Source organism: Festucalex cinctus, chromosome 3 (assembly GCF_051991245.1).
Source record: "Festucalex cinctus isolate MCC-2025b chromosome 3, RoL_Fcin_1.0, whole genome shotgun sequence".
NCBI classification, from domain to species: domain Eukaryota; kingdom Metazoa; phylum Chordata; class Actinopteri; order Syngnathiformes; family Syngnathidae; genus Festucalex; species Festucalex cinctus.
Genome location: NC_135413.1, coordinates 29,877,267 through 29,893,701, shown reverse-complemented (window position 1 = coordinate 29,893,701; position 16,435 = coordinate 29,877,267). Strand labels below are relative to the sequence as shown.

Genomic DNA, 16,435 nt, shown 5'->3' with positions numbered 1-16,435 from the left:
TAAATAAAAATGGGATGAGGTTGACTAACTGTGATTAAAAACAAGCGCGACTGAAATTGTTTACTGCTACACTGCTGTCAATCCACACACTTTACAGACAAAAGGATCTGCTCTTTGTCTTCTTTTGCTCTAATCGACGCTGCATCTAAATCTATTAGAGCTCAGTGCTGCCCCACATGTTGTTGTGGCTCAACTTGGTACTACACTGACATTTGCGTGAGGGGTGTGGTTCTTGACCTGCTCCATATGTAAAGTGCTTCGACACAATGGATTTGGTACATTGAACATTGTTTTTTATTAAACATAAATGTAATAAAAAATATATTCAAATTAAACTTAATAAAAAATATTTTTTTTAAAATAGATTGGTTTGATACATTGCAATAAATTTGACTTGCCTGTGTAAAATCAATTCAAAATGATCCAATAAAAATCTGAAAAAGATTTTTCAGCGCTTACCCGCAGAGGAGCGCGCTGACTGCTGTTGATGAAGATGCTGCTGGATGCGCAGGAGCTGCTGCAGCGCCAGCTGCTGTGCGAGGAGCTGCCAGGCAGACAAAAACACTGCACCAACTTGTCAAAACAAAAAACAAAAAGTGATATCATCATACAGCTCAATCTTTACCTCTTTGCTTTTCTTTAGCGGCTGCTGCTGAAGCAACTGCACGTTGAGCTGCTGCTGTTTCCTGTAAAACTCTTTGAGACGGTGCTGGAACGGTAAAAGCAGACATAAGGTGACATACGGTGCCTTGCGAAAGTATTAGTCCCCCTTGAGCCACTTTAACATTATGCACAGATTGAACATTTGATTCAGTGATTCTTTTTGTAACACTACAAGGCGCCCTAATATGGAGGACCAAAACTGCCAAAATTCGAAATAAATAAATGACTAAAACTGAAAATAAAAATGAATATAAAAAAAATACAATTCAAAAATTATATCTAAAAAAAATGAATATAAATGGAAATAAATCCGTTTTTATTTTCACTTTTTGTCATTTATTTATTTAGTCATTTATTTATCTATTTATTTAGTAATTTATTTATTTATTTAGGTATTTATTTAGTTATTTAGTTATTTAGTCATTGATTTATTTTGGCATTTATTTAGTCATTTATTTATTTTGAATGTTGGCAGTTTTTGGGCCGTACTGCCAAGTCGAAATGTTATTCAAATGAGGGGGCGGTCCTAAGCGTGTCTTGGGTTGGACTCCACCGTTGCAAACTGCCTGTGATTGGTCGAGTGAGCAGCTCGGCGAACAAGGAAGTCTCGCCGGCGTGCAATGGCGACCTCCAGCAATGGACGACGATCGTGTCCACCGTCACCTCAACTTGCAACTTGAGTTGCTAGGCAACAAGTGAGAGCAGACAGTGGACAAAATAGTCGTCCATTGCTGGAGCTTTTCCATTGCAAGCCGGCAAGACTTCCTTGTTCGCCGAGCTGCTCACTCGACCAATCACAGGCAGTTTGACAACGGTGGAGTCCAACCCAAGACACGCTTAGGACCGCCCCCTCATTTGAATAACATTTTGAATTGGCAGTACGGCCCAAAACTGCCAAAATTCAAAATAAATACATGACTGAATAAATGCCTAAATAAATAAATGACTAAATAAATAAATAAATGACAAAAAGTGAAAATAAAAATGGATTTATTTCCATTTATATAAATTTTTTAGATGTAATTTTCGAATTGTATTTTTTTAGATTCATTTTTATGCCTAAATAAATAAATTCTAAACAAATAAATAAATTACTAAATAAATAGATACATAAATGACTAAATAGATAAATAAATGACAAAACGGATTTATTTCCATTTATATTTTTTTGGGGGGGATATAATTTTCTAATTATATTTTTTTATATTCATTTTTATTTTCACTTTTAGTCATTTATTTATTTATTTATTTAGTCATTTTTTTATTTCGAATTTTGGCAGATTTGGTCCTCCATAACCCTAACACACTTCAAGACACTTTGTGGCAAAAAAAATCTTATCTGGTGATTCGAATTTCTGTACTTTTAACACTACTTTAATAACTGTCAAACATTCGCAGGGCTTAATACCAACTTTCATCCAGTTCAGTCATCATCCATTATGGCTTCCGTTGCCATGACGACCAGTGACAGCGTTAGTATATTGCAACCAAGCAAGAGCTTCTCAGTTTTGACAAATACTTGAGCAATATATATATATATATATATATATATATTTTTTTTTTTTTTATTTTTTTTTTTATTGTATGAAACAGGAGCGTTTGGATACCTGATGGAGGATGAAGGCCTGCTGCTTGTGCTGCATCAGAGCGTGCAGCTGGCCGCTGGACAGAGGCCGCGGTACCTGACGAGGAGTCGTCATGGCGAGGAAGACCTGGAAGACCGCCGGCAGGATGACAAAAGGTCAGCTTGGTAACAACACACTCACGAGCGCAAAAACAGCGCAATCATTACCTGTCCAATTACAAGAAGACGGTGTCACTGAGCCTAATTGAGGTGCGCGCCGGGCTGAGAAGTTAATTAAGCAGCACAATTACATGCTTGTTGTGACTCCTAATAGAAGTGTACGCCTGTTAATGAAGCCGGGCACGCGCTGAATGACAACTGAACTCATTAGCTCATTCACTCCCGGCCATTTTCACTGAAGCAACCCCTTTACTGGATTTTGACTGCTTTTGCAAAGGCCCACAGAGTATTGTATTCTATTGCTATAAAACATGGAATCTACCAAAAGAAAAATTAGCATCTCTTCTTTCATCAGGGAAAAAAAGGTATATTTCTATCTATTTCCGTTTTGCAGCAATTAGCATTAGAATATAGCTAAGTTTCATCCCAAATCTGTTTAAAACAGTGGGGAAAGGTTTTTTGCAACATGGCTCTGTTTGATCTCTTATACTCTTCTGCCACCTGCTGGCTGTTTTTGTAATAACTACCATTGCTTCAAGCGTTTTCTTCAGTTCCGAGGCTGCATCAACGCCTTCTGTATGATCTAGCATTAAAAAAAACAAAAAAAAAACATAAAAAACGTATAAATACGTCTTTGGGTGCAAATGAGTTAACGCATTTGTGTCCAAACTACGGCCCGGGGGCCATATGTGGCCCGCCATGAATTTTCCAGTGGCCCGCGACATATACTAAAAATAGCATTTGACACAGTTTTAAAAAATAATCTTTTGAGATGGTCAAAGTAAGAAGGGAGGGTATAAAAAAAATAGGTGCCACATTTTGCAAATAAATTGGTTTATATACTCTCACATTTTTTCTGGCTAAACAAAAATGAATTATTTTATTTATTTATTTATTTATTTTAGGACTAAACAATGACTCGTCATCACATTATGTGGTCCTTCTGATTTTCTGCAGGTGGCTCTCAAATGAAAAAGTTTGGACAACCCTGCATTAACGTGTCAAGAAATGACCACTCGACAATATATGGCTGTTTCTGTATATGGATTATAGAAATTGTTGGGAAAAAAAATCAGTGTAAAACAACAAATGGAACACTTATATGATTATTTTCATTTATTTTGTAATCATTTCATGTTTTCATTTTGTTTTTCTGGTGTACTAACATAACAGATATAGATAATTCTTTGAAAAAGCTGTGCAGCTTTTTTGTATAGCTGTCAAAGGTCAACAGAGTCGCTACCTGCTAATTGGCACGATTGCCGAGTTGCTTGTTGCTAGGCAGAATTCTGCAGAATGCTTTGTTTGTCCCTGCTCAATTGGCCAATTAGTCACTCGATGACAAATGGGAAAATTATATTTATTTTGCAATTGGGGTGCTGCTCTGTATTATCTATAAAATACCAAATACACTGTTCCTTCGTGTCCCCAATGCAAAATCACTTCTGGTCAAGGTGCTGAGCCTCCCTAACGACACAAAGTTGTACTTAGTTCCCCTCAAAGATGGTCATTTATTATTATATAATTTTTTATTTTTTTTTAATCATTTTTGAAGATGAGTGAAGATGATGGCGGATGAGAGGAAGGAAGTGTCACCTGTTTAAGATGAAGGCTGTCCAGAACGCCTCCTCGCCCCCCTCGTCCTCCTCCTGCTTCTGCCGTGTCTCCCCCGGGATCGAGGCGAGCGCCTTGTTGTTTTTGGCGAGCAACACGAGAACACTCGGGCATCACAATGCAGGTCAGCTGCAAAAAAATGATAACAATTGTTCTAAATGTGTATTTATTTATTTTTATTTTTTTTAAAGAGAAACTTAAACAGGCATTTTACATTTACTATAAAGGGTTTCACAGAAATCAATAAAAGCCTTTATTTTTATGATGATATAATTAAATGCAATATTTGTATGGCTATAAAATGTGAGTGATCTAATAATAGTAATATAAATATAAATAGATCTTTTCATTTATTAATGAGTTCTTGCAATTTTTTTTTTTTATGGATTGTGTGGTATCAATATTTAACAAGTGTTAACAAACAATAACTCCTGATGATCTTATGGTAACACGGTACAATTTTTATTGATTTTCCTTACATTTATATTTCACATGCATTTTTTCCTTGATAAATTTCCGAAGAAACATTTCATGCACAATAACATCATAAATTATCATGCATTACACTTATTTTGATATACAGTGCTAATAAATCAGGTAAAAATTCTGTTTTTATAAACATCATAATAACTTTATCATATCATGATCCCAATCGCATAATTGTCATAAAAGTTGTTTTTTATTTATTTATTTATTTTTTTTTTTTAACTTACATAACATTAGGGTAAAAAATAATAATTTGCTAGCTAAGAATTTTGTTATTGTTTCTGTCAATGAGGTAATCCACAAAATATTAATCAATATGATTTTTATTATTATTATTATTATTATTATTACCGGTATTTTTATTTATTTATTTATTTTTTTTAAATGACGTAGGCATTTATACAACAGTATTATACTAATGATATGTTATTTTTATTATTATTATTTTTTTATTGCCGTTGAAGTTTGCAGTCGTGTATCTGCACATGCCGTCGTACCGAGGGCTGTTTTGAATATTGTGACCCGCTCATATGGCCAAATAATAACCACAATATTAGAAACACTTTGCCCTTGGAAATAACTGAAAACTACAAGAACAATTAGTGTTAAATGAATTTTAAAAAGCGTTATTGTTTTATATGTACGTATTTTTCTGCATTCGTTTAAATTGTAAGTCAGTAAATATTTCGGTACTTACCGTCCTGTTGTGGAGTTGCAGTGAAGTGAAACCTGCACTCCGTGTTGACAGCTCCTCCAACCGAGCGAGGATGAAGGAGCTACCTGAGTGGGAGGCGCCACAAATTAGACAAGGAGGGAGTGTGTGTGTGTGGGGGGGGGGGAATGAGCAAATGAGCAGGCGCTTCAGATCTATTTATGACTTGATTTGTTACAATTTTTCTCCAAAATCAATATATCAGAGAGTCGCATGAGACACACATCCACGTATAAATAAATACACAACAAACAAACAAGCAAGTGTCGTTTATATTTGTCATTGGGAACAGGACAAGTATAGTCTGCGCCAGTTGCGTGTCCTCATTTAGAACATCTGTCACGCTCTTTATCAAAGGCTGATTTTGTTGTTTGAATAGCAAACGGGAAGTGCGTGTTGTAATCAGATGACTTTCAGGTGGACGGAAGTTAAGCGGGGACGGTTTTTTTTTTGGTTTTTTTATTGTTTAGTGTTCCACTTTAGTAAGGATAAAGATGAAGCTGGTTGAACAAAAGGATATATCTTTATCAGGGGTGTCAAACATACGGCCCGCGGGCCGGATCAGGCCAGCAAAGAGGTTTAATCCGGCCCGCGGGATGATCTTGTAAAGTAAGAAAAAAAAAAATCAAAAAAAAATCGTAATGTCAGCCCAGTTAAACAGACGGCCACAATGAAAGCATATAAATTCGTAATTTCACAAGCAGTCCTTAGATAAGCAATGCAACTTATACACGGAATTGACATGGATGTCATTATTTGACATCACATTATTTTTTTTCATGTACAATTAATACCTTTAAAAAAGTAATTTTTCTACTTTGCTGTCAACTGATGATGACATCACCTGTGCTGAGGAAGCAGGTCACGACCAATCATGGCTCATTTTGCTGATCAAACCCAGACCAACAGGTGAGCCATGATTGGCCGTTACGTACTTCCTCAGCACAGGTGATGTCATCATCAGTCGACAGCAAGTAGAAAAATTACTTTAAAGGTATAAATTGGACATGAAAAGTAATGTAGTTACCACATTAATTATAGCCAAAATATTAACTTTTCACTGCTGAAAATTGTTCAAGAAGTCAAGTAGTACCTTTTACCATTTAAATAAAGACAAAATGTGTAATTATTTTTTTAACCAATATACATTAGAGTATCTAATATTTTAATTCTTAACTGCATACACCAAATTGTGATTTTTTTTTTCAGCTGTCTTGCGTAAAAATTCTCCTTCAAAGATGGCACGAAACTGCTGAATAGTTTAGAATATGAACTACAAAAACTCATTTTCATTCAAAGTATCTTATTTACACCTGAAATTTTTAGTACAAAATGTAAAAAAAAAAGTTTTTTTTTTGGGCATCATTATGTCAATCAGTAATGAAAACGTTGATGATGGTAGACGCACCACCATGACGCTAATCTGAGAACCCCGGGGCCATTAACCTTGTGTCACATGACCCTCTCGTACCAGCCAACATCACATCTGCCCACTGCCAATTCTTGAGGTCAGAGAGCGACTGTAGCAGGCACCACAGATATGGACGCTAGATAAGCTAGCGCGCTGTAGCAACACGGCTAACCAACATGCTTATGTGGCGGCCATATTGGGAGGGGCAAAGTTCCCATCAAAAGGCAATGCATGGATACTGAAATTCAGTCGTTCATTTTCCAATTCCTTTGTCATAATTGTATGATGTTGTCGTGTGCAGCACAATATGCCGTCATAAATATGACCATTTAGTAGCCAAAGTTTAAAAAAATAAATAAAATAAAATAGGGATTGGAATGTTCTGTACTTGCACAGTGAAGGCTGTGATTGATCGATTCATATTTTAATTGATTGTTTATTCCAAAAAAACAACAACACATCATCAAACTGGAAACAATTCATTTTTGGCAATACTACATCAAGCATAAGTCAGGCTAGCAATGAAGTAGCAATGGGGGCGGTTCTTTTGGCCAGAGATTGTGAGGAGGGTGGGAGGGAGGGGTGAAGTGAGCAGCTTCATTCAAAAGTTGCTCGCAGCTTGAAGACTACATACATACGTGACAGGCACATTTGCAGGCTCGCTGGAGATTGCCGTTTGTGCTTGCGAGGTACCGGTAAGTCACTTCATTAAAGCCATAGCAGCCATTTTGGACCTGAGCAGCTGAGACAAAGGCATTTTGTTTGAATGAAATTCTATTTCCGTCTCTGTGGTCATGACCTGCGTGCCATCGGTGCTATCCGTAAGCGTCCCAAAAATACAAGAACACGCAAAACACTTGTTTGTTATTATTTTAGATTTCTTGTTAACTTGCCATATTGTACTGAGCGCCTGGAGGCCTTCTTGTTTTCTTACATTACACACTGATGCCTTGAGATACGAGTAACCTGACTTGTTCAGGCCATTTTTTTACTTGAGATATGAGCCTTGTGTGGTGGCATGAACTCATCCTTCCAATCCTTCAGAGGTTTCAACTGCTTTAATGCCACTCCCAGTTCAAATTGTCAAATTAAGCATAAAACAGAGTTACCGTTATTGTTCCCTGGCTTTTCACTGGTGATACATTCCAAACCCCATCACCCCAAAATATTCTTTTGTGCCTCCGGTGGCGAAGTCATGCACACATCTTTACATTATTTTTCATTATTTAGGGTGTTATGCCTTATTAAAAACACATTACATACATTTCTTGGTAGGATTTGGGGAAGATTGGAACAGATTATGAGCGTTTCCATACATTTCAGTGATGAAAGATGATTTGAGCGTGGTCGGGAACATATTTAAAGAGGAAGCTCAAGACATACTTTAGTAGTTTGTGATCTCTTTTGATAGATTTTAAGGTTATCCTTCAGTGCAGTAACAAAAGAGAGATTGTCATGTTTTATATATCTCATTAGATGTCCTTTCAAAATTCATGTTAATACTCAATCTATAGGACGTTACAGAAATTGTAGTTATTTTCACTTTTAAAAAATTGTCAATTTACAATGAAATTATGGTTGAAATGACTAATTTTTACTGTTAGTTTCTTAGTAAATATAAATGTTTTTTTCCCCCTTTTTTTTAGGGTTTTAAAGTTGAATTTGACATTTTATTCCATTAAATAGCAGGCAAATATTTGTGAAATTATGATACATTTTTAGACAATTTAAACAGTTTTTTTTTGTTTTTTTTTTGTAAAATAACAGAAATATTGAGTGTTTTTACAGTTAGTGATTTCATGTTATTTTACATTTGACATGTAAAATTTGTTTATTTTTATAAATGATAAATAAATTAACAAATAATAAAATAAAATAAAATAAATTATATATATATATATAATATAAAAATAATAAATAAATGATATTTTTAAAATACAGGAAAAAAAATTAAAAGTAAAATTGTGTTATATTATAGGTGGTTGTTTTTGTTTTTGTTTTTTGTTTTTAATAGTGTACTCTCTTTGAGCTAGCAGTAAAGCCACATATTCCTCTTTTTTTTTCTTCTATGAGGTCGTAAAGGCCTTTCAAATCTTCATAGGTTCAGGGAACGCCTTTATTAGCCCAAGAGCTAACCTTTGTGGGAACGGTACAATACGGACGTGCTGCAAGGAGAAGCAACACAAGTAGTAGAGAAAGAAAAAAAAATGCACGATAGATAAGAAAGTAATCGTGCTACGTGCGCTTATCAGCGTAACGGAATCGTCACGAGGCCGTGAGAGCCTCAACCGAAAGCTCCTGACTCACACGGGCGGCCGGGACGATATTTTCTGCGCCTGAGCTTTGACTACTGTACATACTTCGACTCCCTTCCCGCCTATTTTTAGTGCTGGCCCTCGCGACAATGTCACGCGTAACTCGACGCCATCTGTTAAGTCGCAGCTTGTTGAATGTCACTTGACAAGAGGCCGAGGCGTCGCCATCACCAATCCTGTCCGCTCTTCCCCCCTCGCAGCCCAGCCGCCCCTCCAATGGAGCTTGAGGGACAAGCCAGACCGTCCCGGAGCTGTCGCCTCCTCTTGCCGGCGGGCCCGCCGGACGCGGACGAGGACGAGGGCGAGGTGGTGATCAGCATCAGGCCCAAATGTTCTCCCCTGCCGCGGCGGAGGAGCTCGATCTCCGACGAGGACTCCGAGCCCGAGCTGCCGCCTTGCGCCTCCAGGAGGGTCTCCTTCGCCGACGCCAAAGGCCTCAGTTTGGTGCAGGTGAAGGAGTTTGACCTGTGGGACGTGCCCAATCCGCCGGGAATGGACTTGCTGGACGGCGAGGGAGTATCGGCAGAGGAGTACCGCCTGTCTCCTCTGACGTTCCAGTCGCCGTTGTCTCCGGATGATCTACTGGTGAGGGTCCAGGAGCAGAAAATAGAGCTGGAGTCCCTGGAGTTGATCCCGGGGACGACCACCCTGCGAGGGCTGGTCTGCGTCCTCAACATGTCCTTCCATAAAGCCGTCTACGTGCGGACCACTTTGGATTGCTGGGCCAGCCACTTTGACCTCCTGACCGAGTACGTGCCCGCCGCGTCCGGCGACGCTCGCACGGACCGCTTCTCCTTCAAGCTCACCTTAGTGCCGCCCTTCCGAGAGCAGGGATCCCGAGTTGACTTTTGCCTGCGGTACGAGACGCCCGCGGGAACCTTCTGGGCCAACAACGACAACAGGAACTACGTGCTGTTGTGCCACCAAAGAAGCAGACAGCTGAGGGAGAACCCCCACAAGCAAAATAGCCAGAAGAAAAGCTGCCTCAAGACTGCGAGGTACGACGGGGCACTCTTAACAGCATTCTCATATAGTGGATACGTTAACATTTAGTGGAGGAAATGTTATTGTTTTGCTTTACATAGTTGCATATGGGGGAGCAAAACTGTCAAAATTCAAAATAAATAAATGACTAAATAAATAAATAAATGACGAAAAGTGAAAATTAAAACGGATATAAAAAAATAAAATAAAATTTGAAAATTACAAAAAAAAAGTTTTGGGCAAAAGTTTTGAGCAATACACGCATGCATCCAATTGCGTACATGCATTTAATCAATGTTTGCAAATGACATTCAGATAATAAAATGCGTTAATGTCAAAATATTATATTATTATTATTATTATTATTATTTTGTATTTATTTTATTTTTTATTACGCGAATACACGAGTAATTTAGCTGATTAATCGTGATTAATCAAAATTAAAGTGTGATTAATCAGATTAAAAATTTTAATCGTTTGACAGCACTAATATATATATATATATATATATATATATATATATATATATATATATATATATATGACATTTGTATTTAATTTTTGAATTATATTTTTTATATCCTTTGTATATTTTCGCTTTTAGTCATTTATTTATTTAGGTATTTATTTATTTATTTATTTAGTCGTTTATTTATTTTTTAATTTTGGCAGTTTTGATCCTCCATAGATGAATAAATGAATAGCTGAATTAATAGATCATCAATAATCATAATAAACTTTTTGTTTCAAGGTCAATCATCTAAAGGTCATTCATAGAGCATTACAGCATTAACAAAATCTCACATAAGTATATGGAATAATGACAATTTACTCACAAATTTGGACCTGTTTACATAAACACAAAGCTATCGGTATGTCGTTGCCATAGAAACATAGAGGAACAACACGTAAATACTATATATATATATATATTTTTTTTTTTTTTTTACTACCACCAAAAGTTCAACTTTTAGTCCATATTCCATTCCATACTGCACACTATTTTGTGTTTGCGTCAGTTGCAGGCCTGACAGCCAAAATTTTGTGGATGACACTTGGGAAACACCAACATCTCTAAGAATCCAGTTAGAAGGTGCAAACTTATTTTCTTACATCAATCAATGCATCAATGGATCAATGCATTTATGAAAGAAAAAAAACAACATTTTTATTCTCTACAGGTGGGGCAACAAATGGAGAAAAAGTTGACAATGAGCAAGTCGTCCAACTTCTGGATCAGTCAGAAGAGGACAAGAACAATTTACAGGTACACTTACGACGACGACAACTTGCCATTTTCTGCATAGCTCCTACGCTTCAACTATTTATGTACCATGTTTATCCTGATTGTGTGTGTATTAAAATTAGTAAATTCTGTTGAGTAAATTTGACTCTAGAGTGGGACCAAATGGTCTCAGTTTTAGAGTATTATTTACACTTGGAAGAGAATAAAATAAAGAATTGATAAAATACAGTAAATGAATAAAAGTCACTCAAGGGTTGAGGAACGAACTCACGACCTTCAGCTCGGGAAACGGACGATCTACTCCCTGAGCCATGCAGCTCCTTCTGTGTGTTAGTAGATAGCTCATGTCAAATGGAATCTTCGTAACTCCAAAGAGATTGTTTTTGGTCTCCTCTTGGTTATAAGCATTAATTAACTCATTCACTCGCAGCCATTTTCACAGAAACAATCCCATTCGCTCCCGGCTGTTTTACTGGATTTTGACTGATTTTGCAAGGCCCACAGAATATTGTGTTCAATTGCTATAAAAGCATGGAACCTATCAAAAGAAATATTAAAGTCTTTTCTTTCATTAGGAAAAAAAAAGTATGTTTCTATCTGTTTCCGTTTTGCAGCAATTAGCATTAGAAGAGAGCTAAGTTTCATCAGTTTTCACCAATCTATTTAAGATTCTAAGTAATTTAGCTTTTTTTCTACATGGCTCTGGTTGATCTCCTTTGCTCTGCTGCCACCTGCTGGCCATGTAATGTGTAATAACTACCATTTCTGCAACCGTTCTTTGCAGTTGAGAGGCTGCATCAAAGCCTTCTGTATGCTCCAGCATAAAACAAAAAAACAAAACAAAAAAAACGTATGAATACGTTTTTGGGACACTTACAACATTAAAAAAAAACGTAATTACACGTTATTGGGAGCAAATGAGTTAAGCAAAGCAAACAGTAGGAGGGGCATAGCTCAGGCGGAAGTTCAGCAGTCTTCCAAGCTGAAGGTCGTGAGTTCGTTCCTCAGCCCTTGAGTGACTTTTTCCAGTTCATTTTACTCTCTTCTAAGTCTAAATATTACTTTAAAGCTGAGTCTATTTGGTCCCACTCGACAGAATTTACTGTGTAGATGAGTCAAATAAGATTAATCAAATTAATTTCATCCATCAATGGGTCAATATTCAGGTCAAGGTCAAATTCCGGTTTCTGAAACATTTGGAACAGACAATTACTCTTGCATACATGGCGTTCATTTAAGCATCATGCAAAGTAAAAATAACTTTCGAATCATATCTCTCCCTCTCGCTGACGGACAGGCTGAGTTTGAGAACAGGCAGAACTGCAGCCGAAGAAATCGGCGAAAGGCGGCCCGGATGGCTCGGTTGAGGGACTACTTTGAAACGGACGCCGTTCCGGATGACGAAAGCGATGCATCGTCGCATCCAGAAGACGAACAAATCCCAGTGGGGGATCAGGCAGATGTGCAGTTTATGTCTGAGGAGGAACCAAAACTTGAAGGCTGTTACGGTGTTATGGGAAAAACTTTCGGCGACGTGCCAGCTCGACAAGACGAGACACAGGCGCATAATGAAGCACAGACACCCGAGGACACGAGTTTGGCTTCATTAATGCGAGGCAAAGCTAGCACAGACGCGTCAAGTGATGAGCCTCCGCCCACTGAACATTGCAACACTTTTGTCTCCGAGGCTGAAGAGACGAACGGGACCTGTCAAAATCGAAGCGACAGCTTCACTTTTGAAGCCGTCGCGTCTCCTCTGTGCCGTCCGATGCTACGCAGGAGCGAAGACGATCGGACATGTCCAGAACGGACCGAGCGAGAAGACAACCGTGAAGTTCAAGAAAATTTGATCAGGAACAAAAATCTAATCCCGCTTGAGTCAACTTTTCAGAAGCTGGTTCACGACGATGTGGATCAGAAAGCCAGTTTGAAGCGTTCAAACCGGTCTGATACGGACGAGTTTGCGATGAAACCAACAGGCCATACGCGAGACCATGCAATCAAGAACAACACTGAAGATCGCGTTGATGCCGAGCTGAAAACGGAAAACAGCACATGGAATGGTGAAGAGGGTGCAACTGAAACTAAACTATCCGCTGAAAGAAACTCCAACGTAATGCAGATACACAAAGATTTGGATTTACCATCAGGAGTCTCACACCCAATTCAGGTATCAACACGTCTGCCAATGCATGAACTGTCAGGAGAAGCTAAAAACGTTGTGACACGTGTGTCCCCTTCTCAGAATCTGCTTCGCGACAACGCGGATCACCAAACCAGTTTGGGGCGTGCAGACTGGTCCAACGCAGACGATTCCGTGGCACGAGGAACGGAAAATCTACAGAGCCGCGAACAAATTTTGGAAGATGTGCTCGAGAACGCAACGCAACACTGCTTGGACGACAATTTGAATGTTCCTATTCCTGAAGACGACACTTGGAATGGTACCCAAACAAATATAAGCTTAACGAAGAGCAGTAACACGGATATGGCTTTACCATCAGGGGGCTCACAAACCACTCAGGTACCGACAACAATGCCAACGTTTGAACCTCTTAGTGGAACTAAAACAGATGACCCACTTCCGGCACCTTTTCAGAGTCAACCAGAGCCTGTTAGCGACCACGTTCATCAGCAGGCCAGTTTTGAGCCGGCAGACTGGTCAGAGACAGAAGATGCGCAGAATTGTGACCAACTTGAGGAAAACGTGATCAGGAACTCAACTGAAGAATGTTTTGACGCTGATTTGGACGTCACTCTTCCTGAAGACGCTTGGAACAGGGACGGTTATGCTAATGAAAGTCAATTATTCGATCAAAGGCACACGGATAGTCCATCAGAGCCTGTTAGTTTGGATCATGCTGATGGGTCTGAGGTCGAAAATTCTGTGGTAGGATCAACAAGCATGTCTTCAGAAACTTTCAACCATACCAAAGTCTTCAGAATCGAAGTCACTGACCGAGCACAGACACAAGAGTCCGCAAGAAGAGTCCTTGGAACTCAAGGGGAAACATGTTGCATTGGAGATGAAAGGTGGCACAACTTCCAAAAAGGTGAAGATGAGATGACAGAAGCGTTGACATACGACGATCACTCACAATATGTCTCGTTTTTCGAAGATGAAGCAAACATTTCGCAATCAGACCGTAGCGCCGCAGAGACAGACGATGCCCAAAAATTGGAGACCAAGGTGGAGGACGAGGACGTGGATGATGCCGTGGAGATCCAAGAATGTCCAGGAATAGACAAACCGCATGACCTGGAGGAAGAAACCGAGATGGCAGAAGAGCCCGAAGATGTTGGAGAAGCTGAAGAACGCTTTGCGGAGAAGGAGGAAGGCAAAATAAAGGTTGTGATGTGGGACGAGGAGGTCAAAGATGAAGATGCAAAGTTGGTAGATAAGGAGCGAGTTGTAAATCCAGACGATGAAGAGCAGAAAATACCAGGTGATGATGCAGAAGGCAAAGACGTGAGGTCGGAATTCGATCAAAACAACCTTAAGGATGCTCCGAGCTATCAGCGCGAGGCTGACGGCGCCGTAGGACGAAACCCAGAAGACACAAATGTCCATGACGACGAAGACAAGACTGACGAGATTGAGGATGGGCAGACCGAGAGCGACGACGCCTCGGCGGAGTCCGACTCCGACGACGAGGTGGAGCTCTACATGCACTGCCTCCGCGCGGTCCAAACCAAAGACCAGAGCGCCGAGGCCACTTTCAGCCTGAGCAAAACCAGACGTCTCTCGCCGCTCTCCTCACCCATGCCGTCCATCAGCGAGTCTGCGGACGAGGAACACGTCGGCTGCCTCGAGGACAGCCGTGAAGACGCGCGGGCGGAAAACGCAGCTCGGTCGCGACCGAGCGAACCAGAAAGCGCCGGCAAAAACGTGGCGGGGCGAGAGAATCGGTCCTGCGGCTGTACCTCCAAAACGTTGCTGTATGTCACCTTGTTAGCGGTGTTTGTAGTCACGGCTTACTACTACGACTTTCTCGCTTGTTTTGGCCTTTACTTGATTTCTGTGGTGTGGCTCTTGAGTCAAGGAGAGAAACAGCCCATTCAAGACAACTCAGTAGGCTAAATTCCATTTGGAAAAAAAGAATTGCAGTTGTGATTGAGATTCCAATGTAACAAAACACAACTTTCCTTGCTTTATTTGATTTTTTTTTTATGTTCCAACTGTACTTTGTCAAATTTCAAAAAGTCTACTACTCACACCTAAGCACGAATCATACTGGCTTTCAAATAATCCTACACAAGATTGTCGATGTATCATTTCAACACATTAGCGTTTAATTGTTTTAATTAGTGGCATCTGCTTAACTCATTCACTCCCAGCCATTTTCACAGAAGCAATCCCGTTCGCTCCCGGCTGTTTTTACTGGATTTTGACTGAATTTGCAAGGCCCGCAGAATACTGTGTTCTATTGCTATAAAAGCATGGAACCTATCAAAAGGAAGATTAAAGTCTCTTCTTTCATCAGTAAAAAAAAAAGTATGTTTCTATCTGTTTCCGTTTTGCAGCAATTAGCATTAGAAGAGAGATAAGTTTCATCAGTTTTCACAAATCTATTTAAAATTCAAAGTAATTCAGCTTTTTTTCTAGCTGGCCCCGGTTGATCTCCTTTGCTCTGCTGCCACATGCTGGCCGTTTGTGTAATAACTACCATTTCTGCAACCGTTCTTTGCAGTTGAGAGGCTGTAGCAAAGCCTTCTGTATGCTCTAGCATAACCCCCAAAAAAACACGTATAAATACGTCTTTGGGACACTTAGAACATAAAAAAACGTATTTATACGTTATTGGGAGCAAATGAGTTAAACACACCGTGCCTCAATAGCTGACTTGTGTGCACTGTCCACTTAAGTTGCTTCTGACCACTAGACAAGGAAATAACACTAGTTTTAGCTGGCAATAACTTGTGTGTACTCACTCACGGTGGAATATTTTCTGTAAACTCTGACACGGCGCGTATAAAATGATAAAATGTAAGAAAAAATTCAACGTGCTGTTTGAAGGATTTTCTGTATGTACATGTAGATGTGTCATCCAGAATGTTTGCATGTTTGACTGTTGCAAGTCTCAAATTTATTTTGCTTTGCAGAGCAGTGTTGAGAATCAAATGACTTGATTTGAGAATCAACTTCTTAATTTTGAGGAGCATTTTTTGGCGGGGGTCAGATTCCTTTTAGGGGCCTAAAGCAGTAGTTTTATTCAACAAAAATATGACAATACAAAAAAAATGAAGAATCAGAAAAGTT

General features: G+C 39.2%; 2 protein-coding genes across 11 annotated transcripts in view; one reads left to right on the top strand and one right to left on the bottom strand.

Moving 5' to 3' along the window:
- Positions 1–16,178, top strand: part of ppp1r3ab (protein phosphatase 1, regulatory subunit 3Ab) — a 31,796-nt gene extending 15,618 nt beyond the window's left edge. For 3 of the 10 annotated variants that reach the window (XM_077517490.1, XM_077517489.1, XM_077517492.1), the window contains 8 exons: positions 644–734; positions 2,062–2,135; positions 2,257–2,404; positions 3,963–4,145; positions 9,146–9,943; positions 10,949–11,022; positions 11,111–11,196; positions 12,473–16,178. In XM_077517490.1, the coding sequence (XP_077373616.1) occupies positions 9,162–9,943; positions 10,949–11,022; positions 11,111–11,196; positions 12,473–15,256 (3,726 nt within the window). In that variant the 5' untranslated portion in view covers positions 644–734; positions 2,062–2,135; positions 2,257–2,404; positions 3,963–4,145; positions 9,146–9,161 and the 3' untranslated portion in view covers positions 15,257–16,178. Of the gene's footprint in view, positions 1–223; positions 735–2,061; positions 2,136–2,256; positions 2,405–3,962; positions 4,146–7,263; positions 7,326–8,766; positions 9,944–10,948; positions 11,023–11,110; positions 11,197–12,472 lie in introns of those variants that run through there. The other 7 variants (XM_077517491.1, XM_077517494.1, XM_077517495.1 and 4 more) reach the window with 7 other exon arrangements.
- Positions 449–7,453, bottom strand: LOC144016628 (uncharacterized). Its single transcript, XM_077517968.1, has 6 exons — positions 7,269–7,453; positions 5,205–5,287; positions 4,004–4,150; positions 2,271–2,375; positions 626–709; positions 449–544 (listed from the first exon to the last, which is right to left on the bottom strand). The coding sequence occupies exons 1-6, from the start codon at positions 7,279–7,281 to the stop codon at positions 449–451; spliced, it is 528 nt and encodes a 175-aa protein (XP_077374094.1). The 5' UTR covers positions 7,282–7,453.
- Positions 16,179–16,435: the final 257 nt, after the last annotated feature.

Excerpts from the sequence above, each read along its gene's own strand:
- LOC144016628 (XM_077517968.1), bottom strand. Across the intron at positions 4,151-5,204 it reads TGCAACTCCACAACAGGACG|CTGACCTGCATTGTGATGCC; the intron begins GTAAGTACCGAA and ends ATTTTTTTGCAG. Across the intron at positions 545-625 it reads CGCTAAAGAAAAGCAAAGAG|CTCCTCGCACAGCAGCTGGC; the intron begins GTAAAGATTGAG and ends TCTGCCTGGCAG.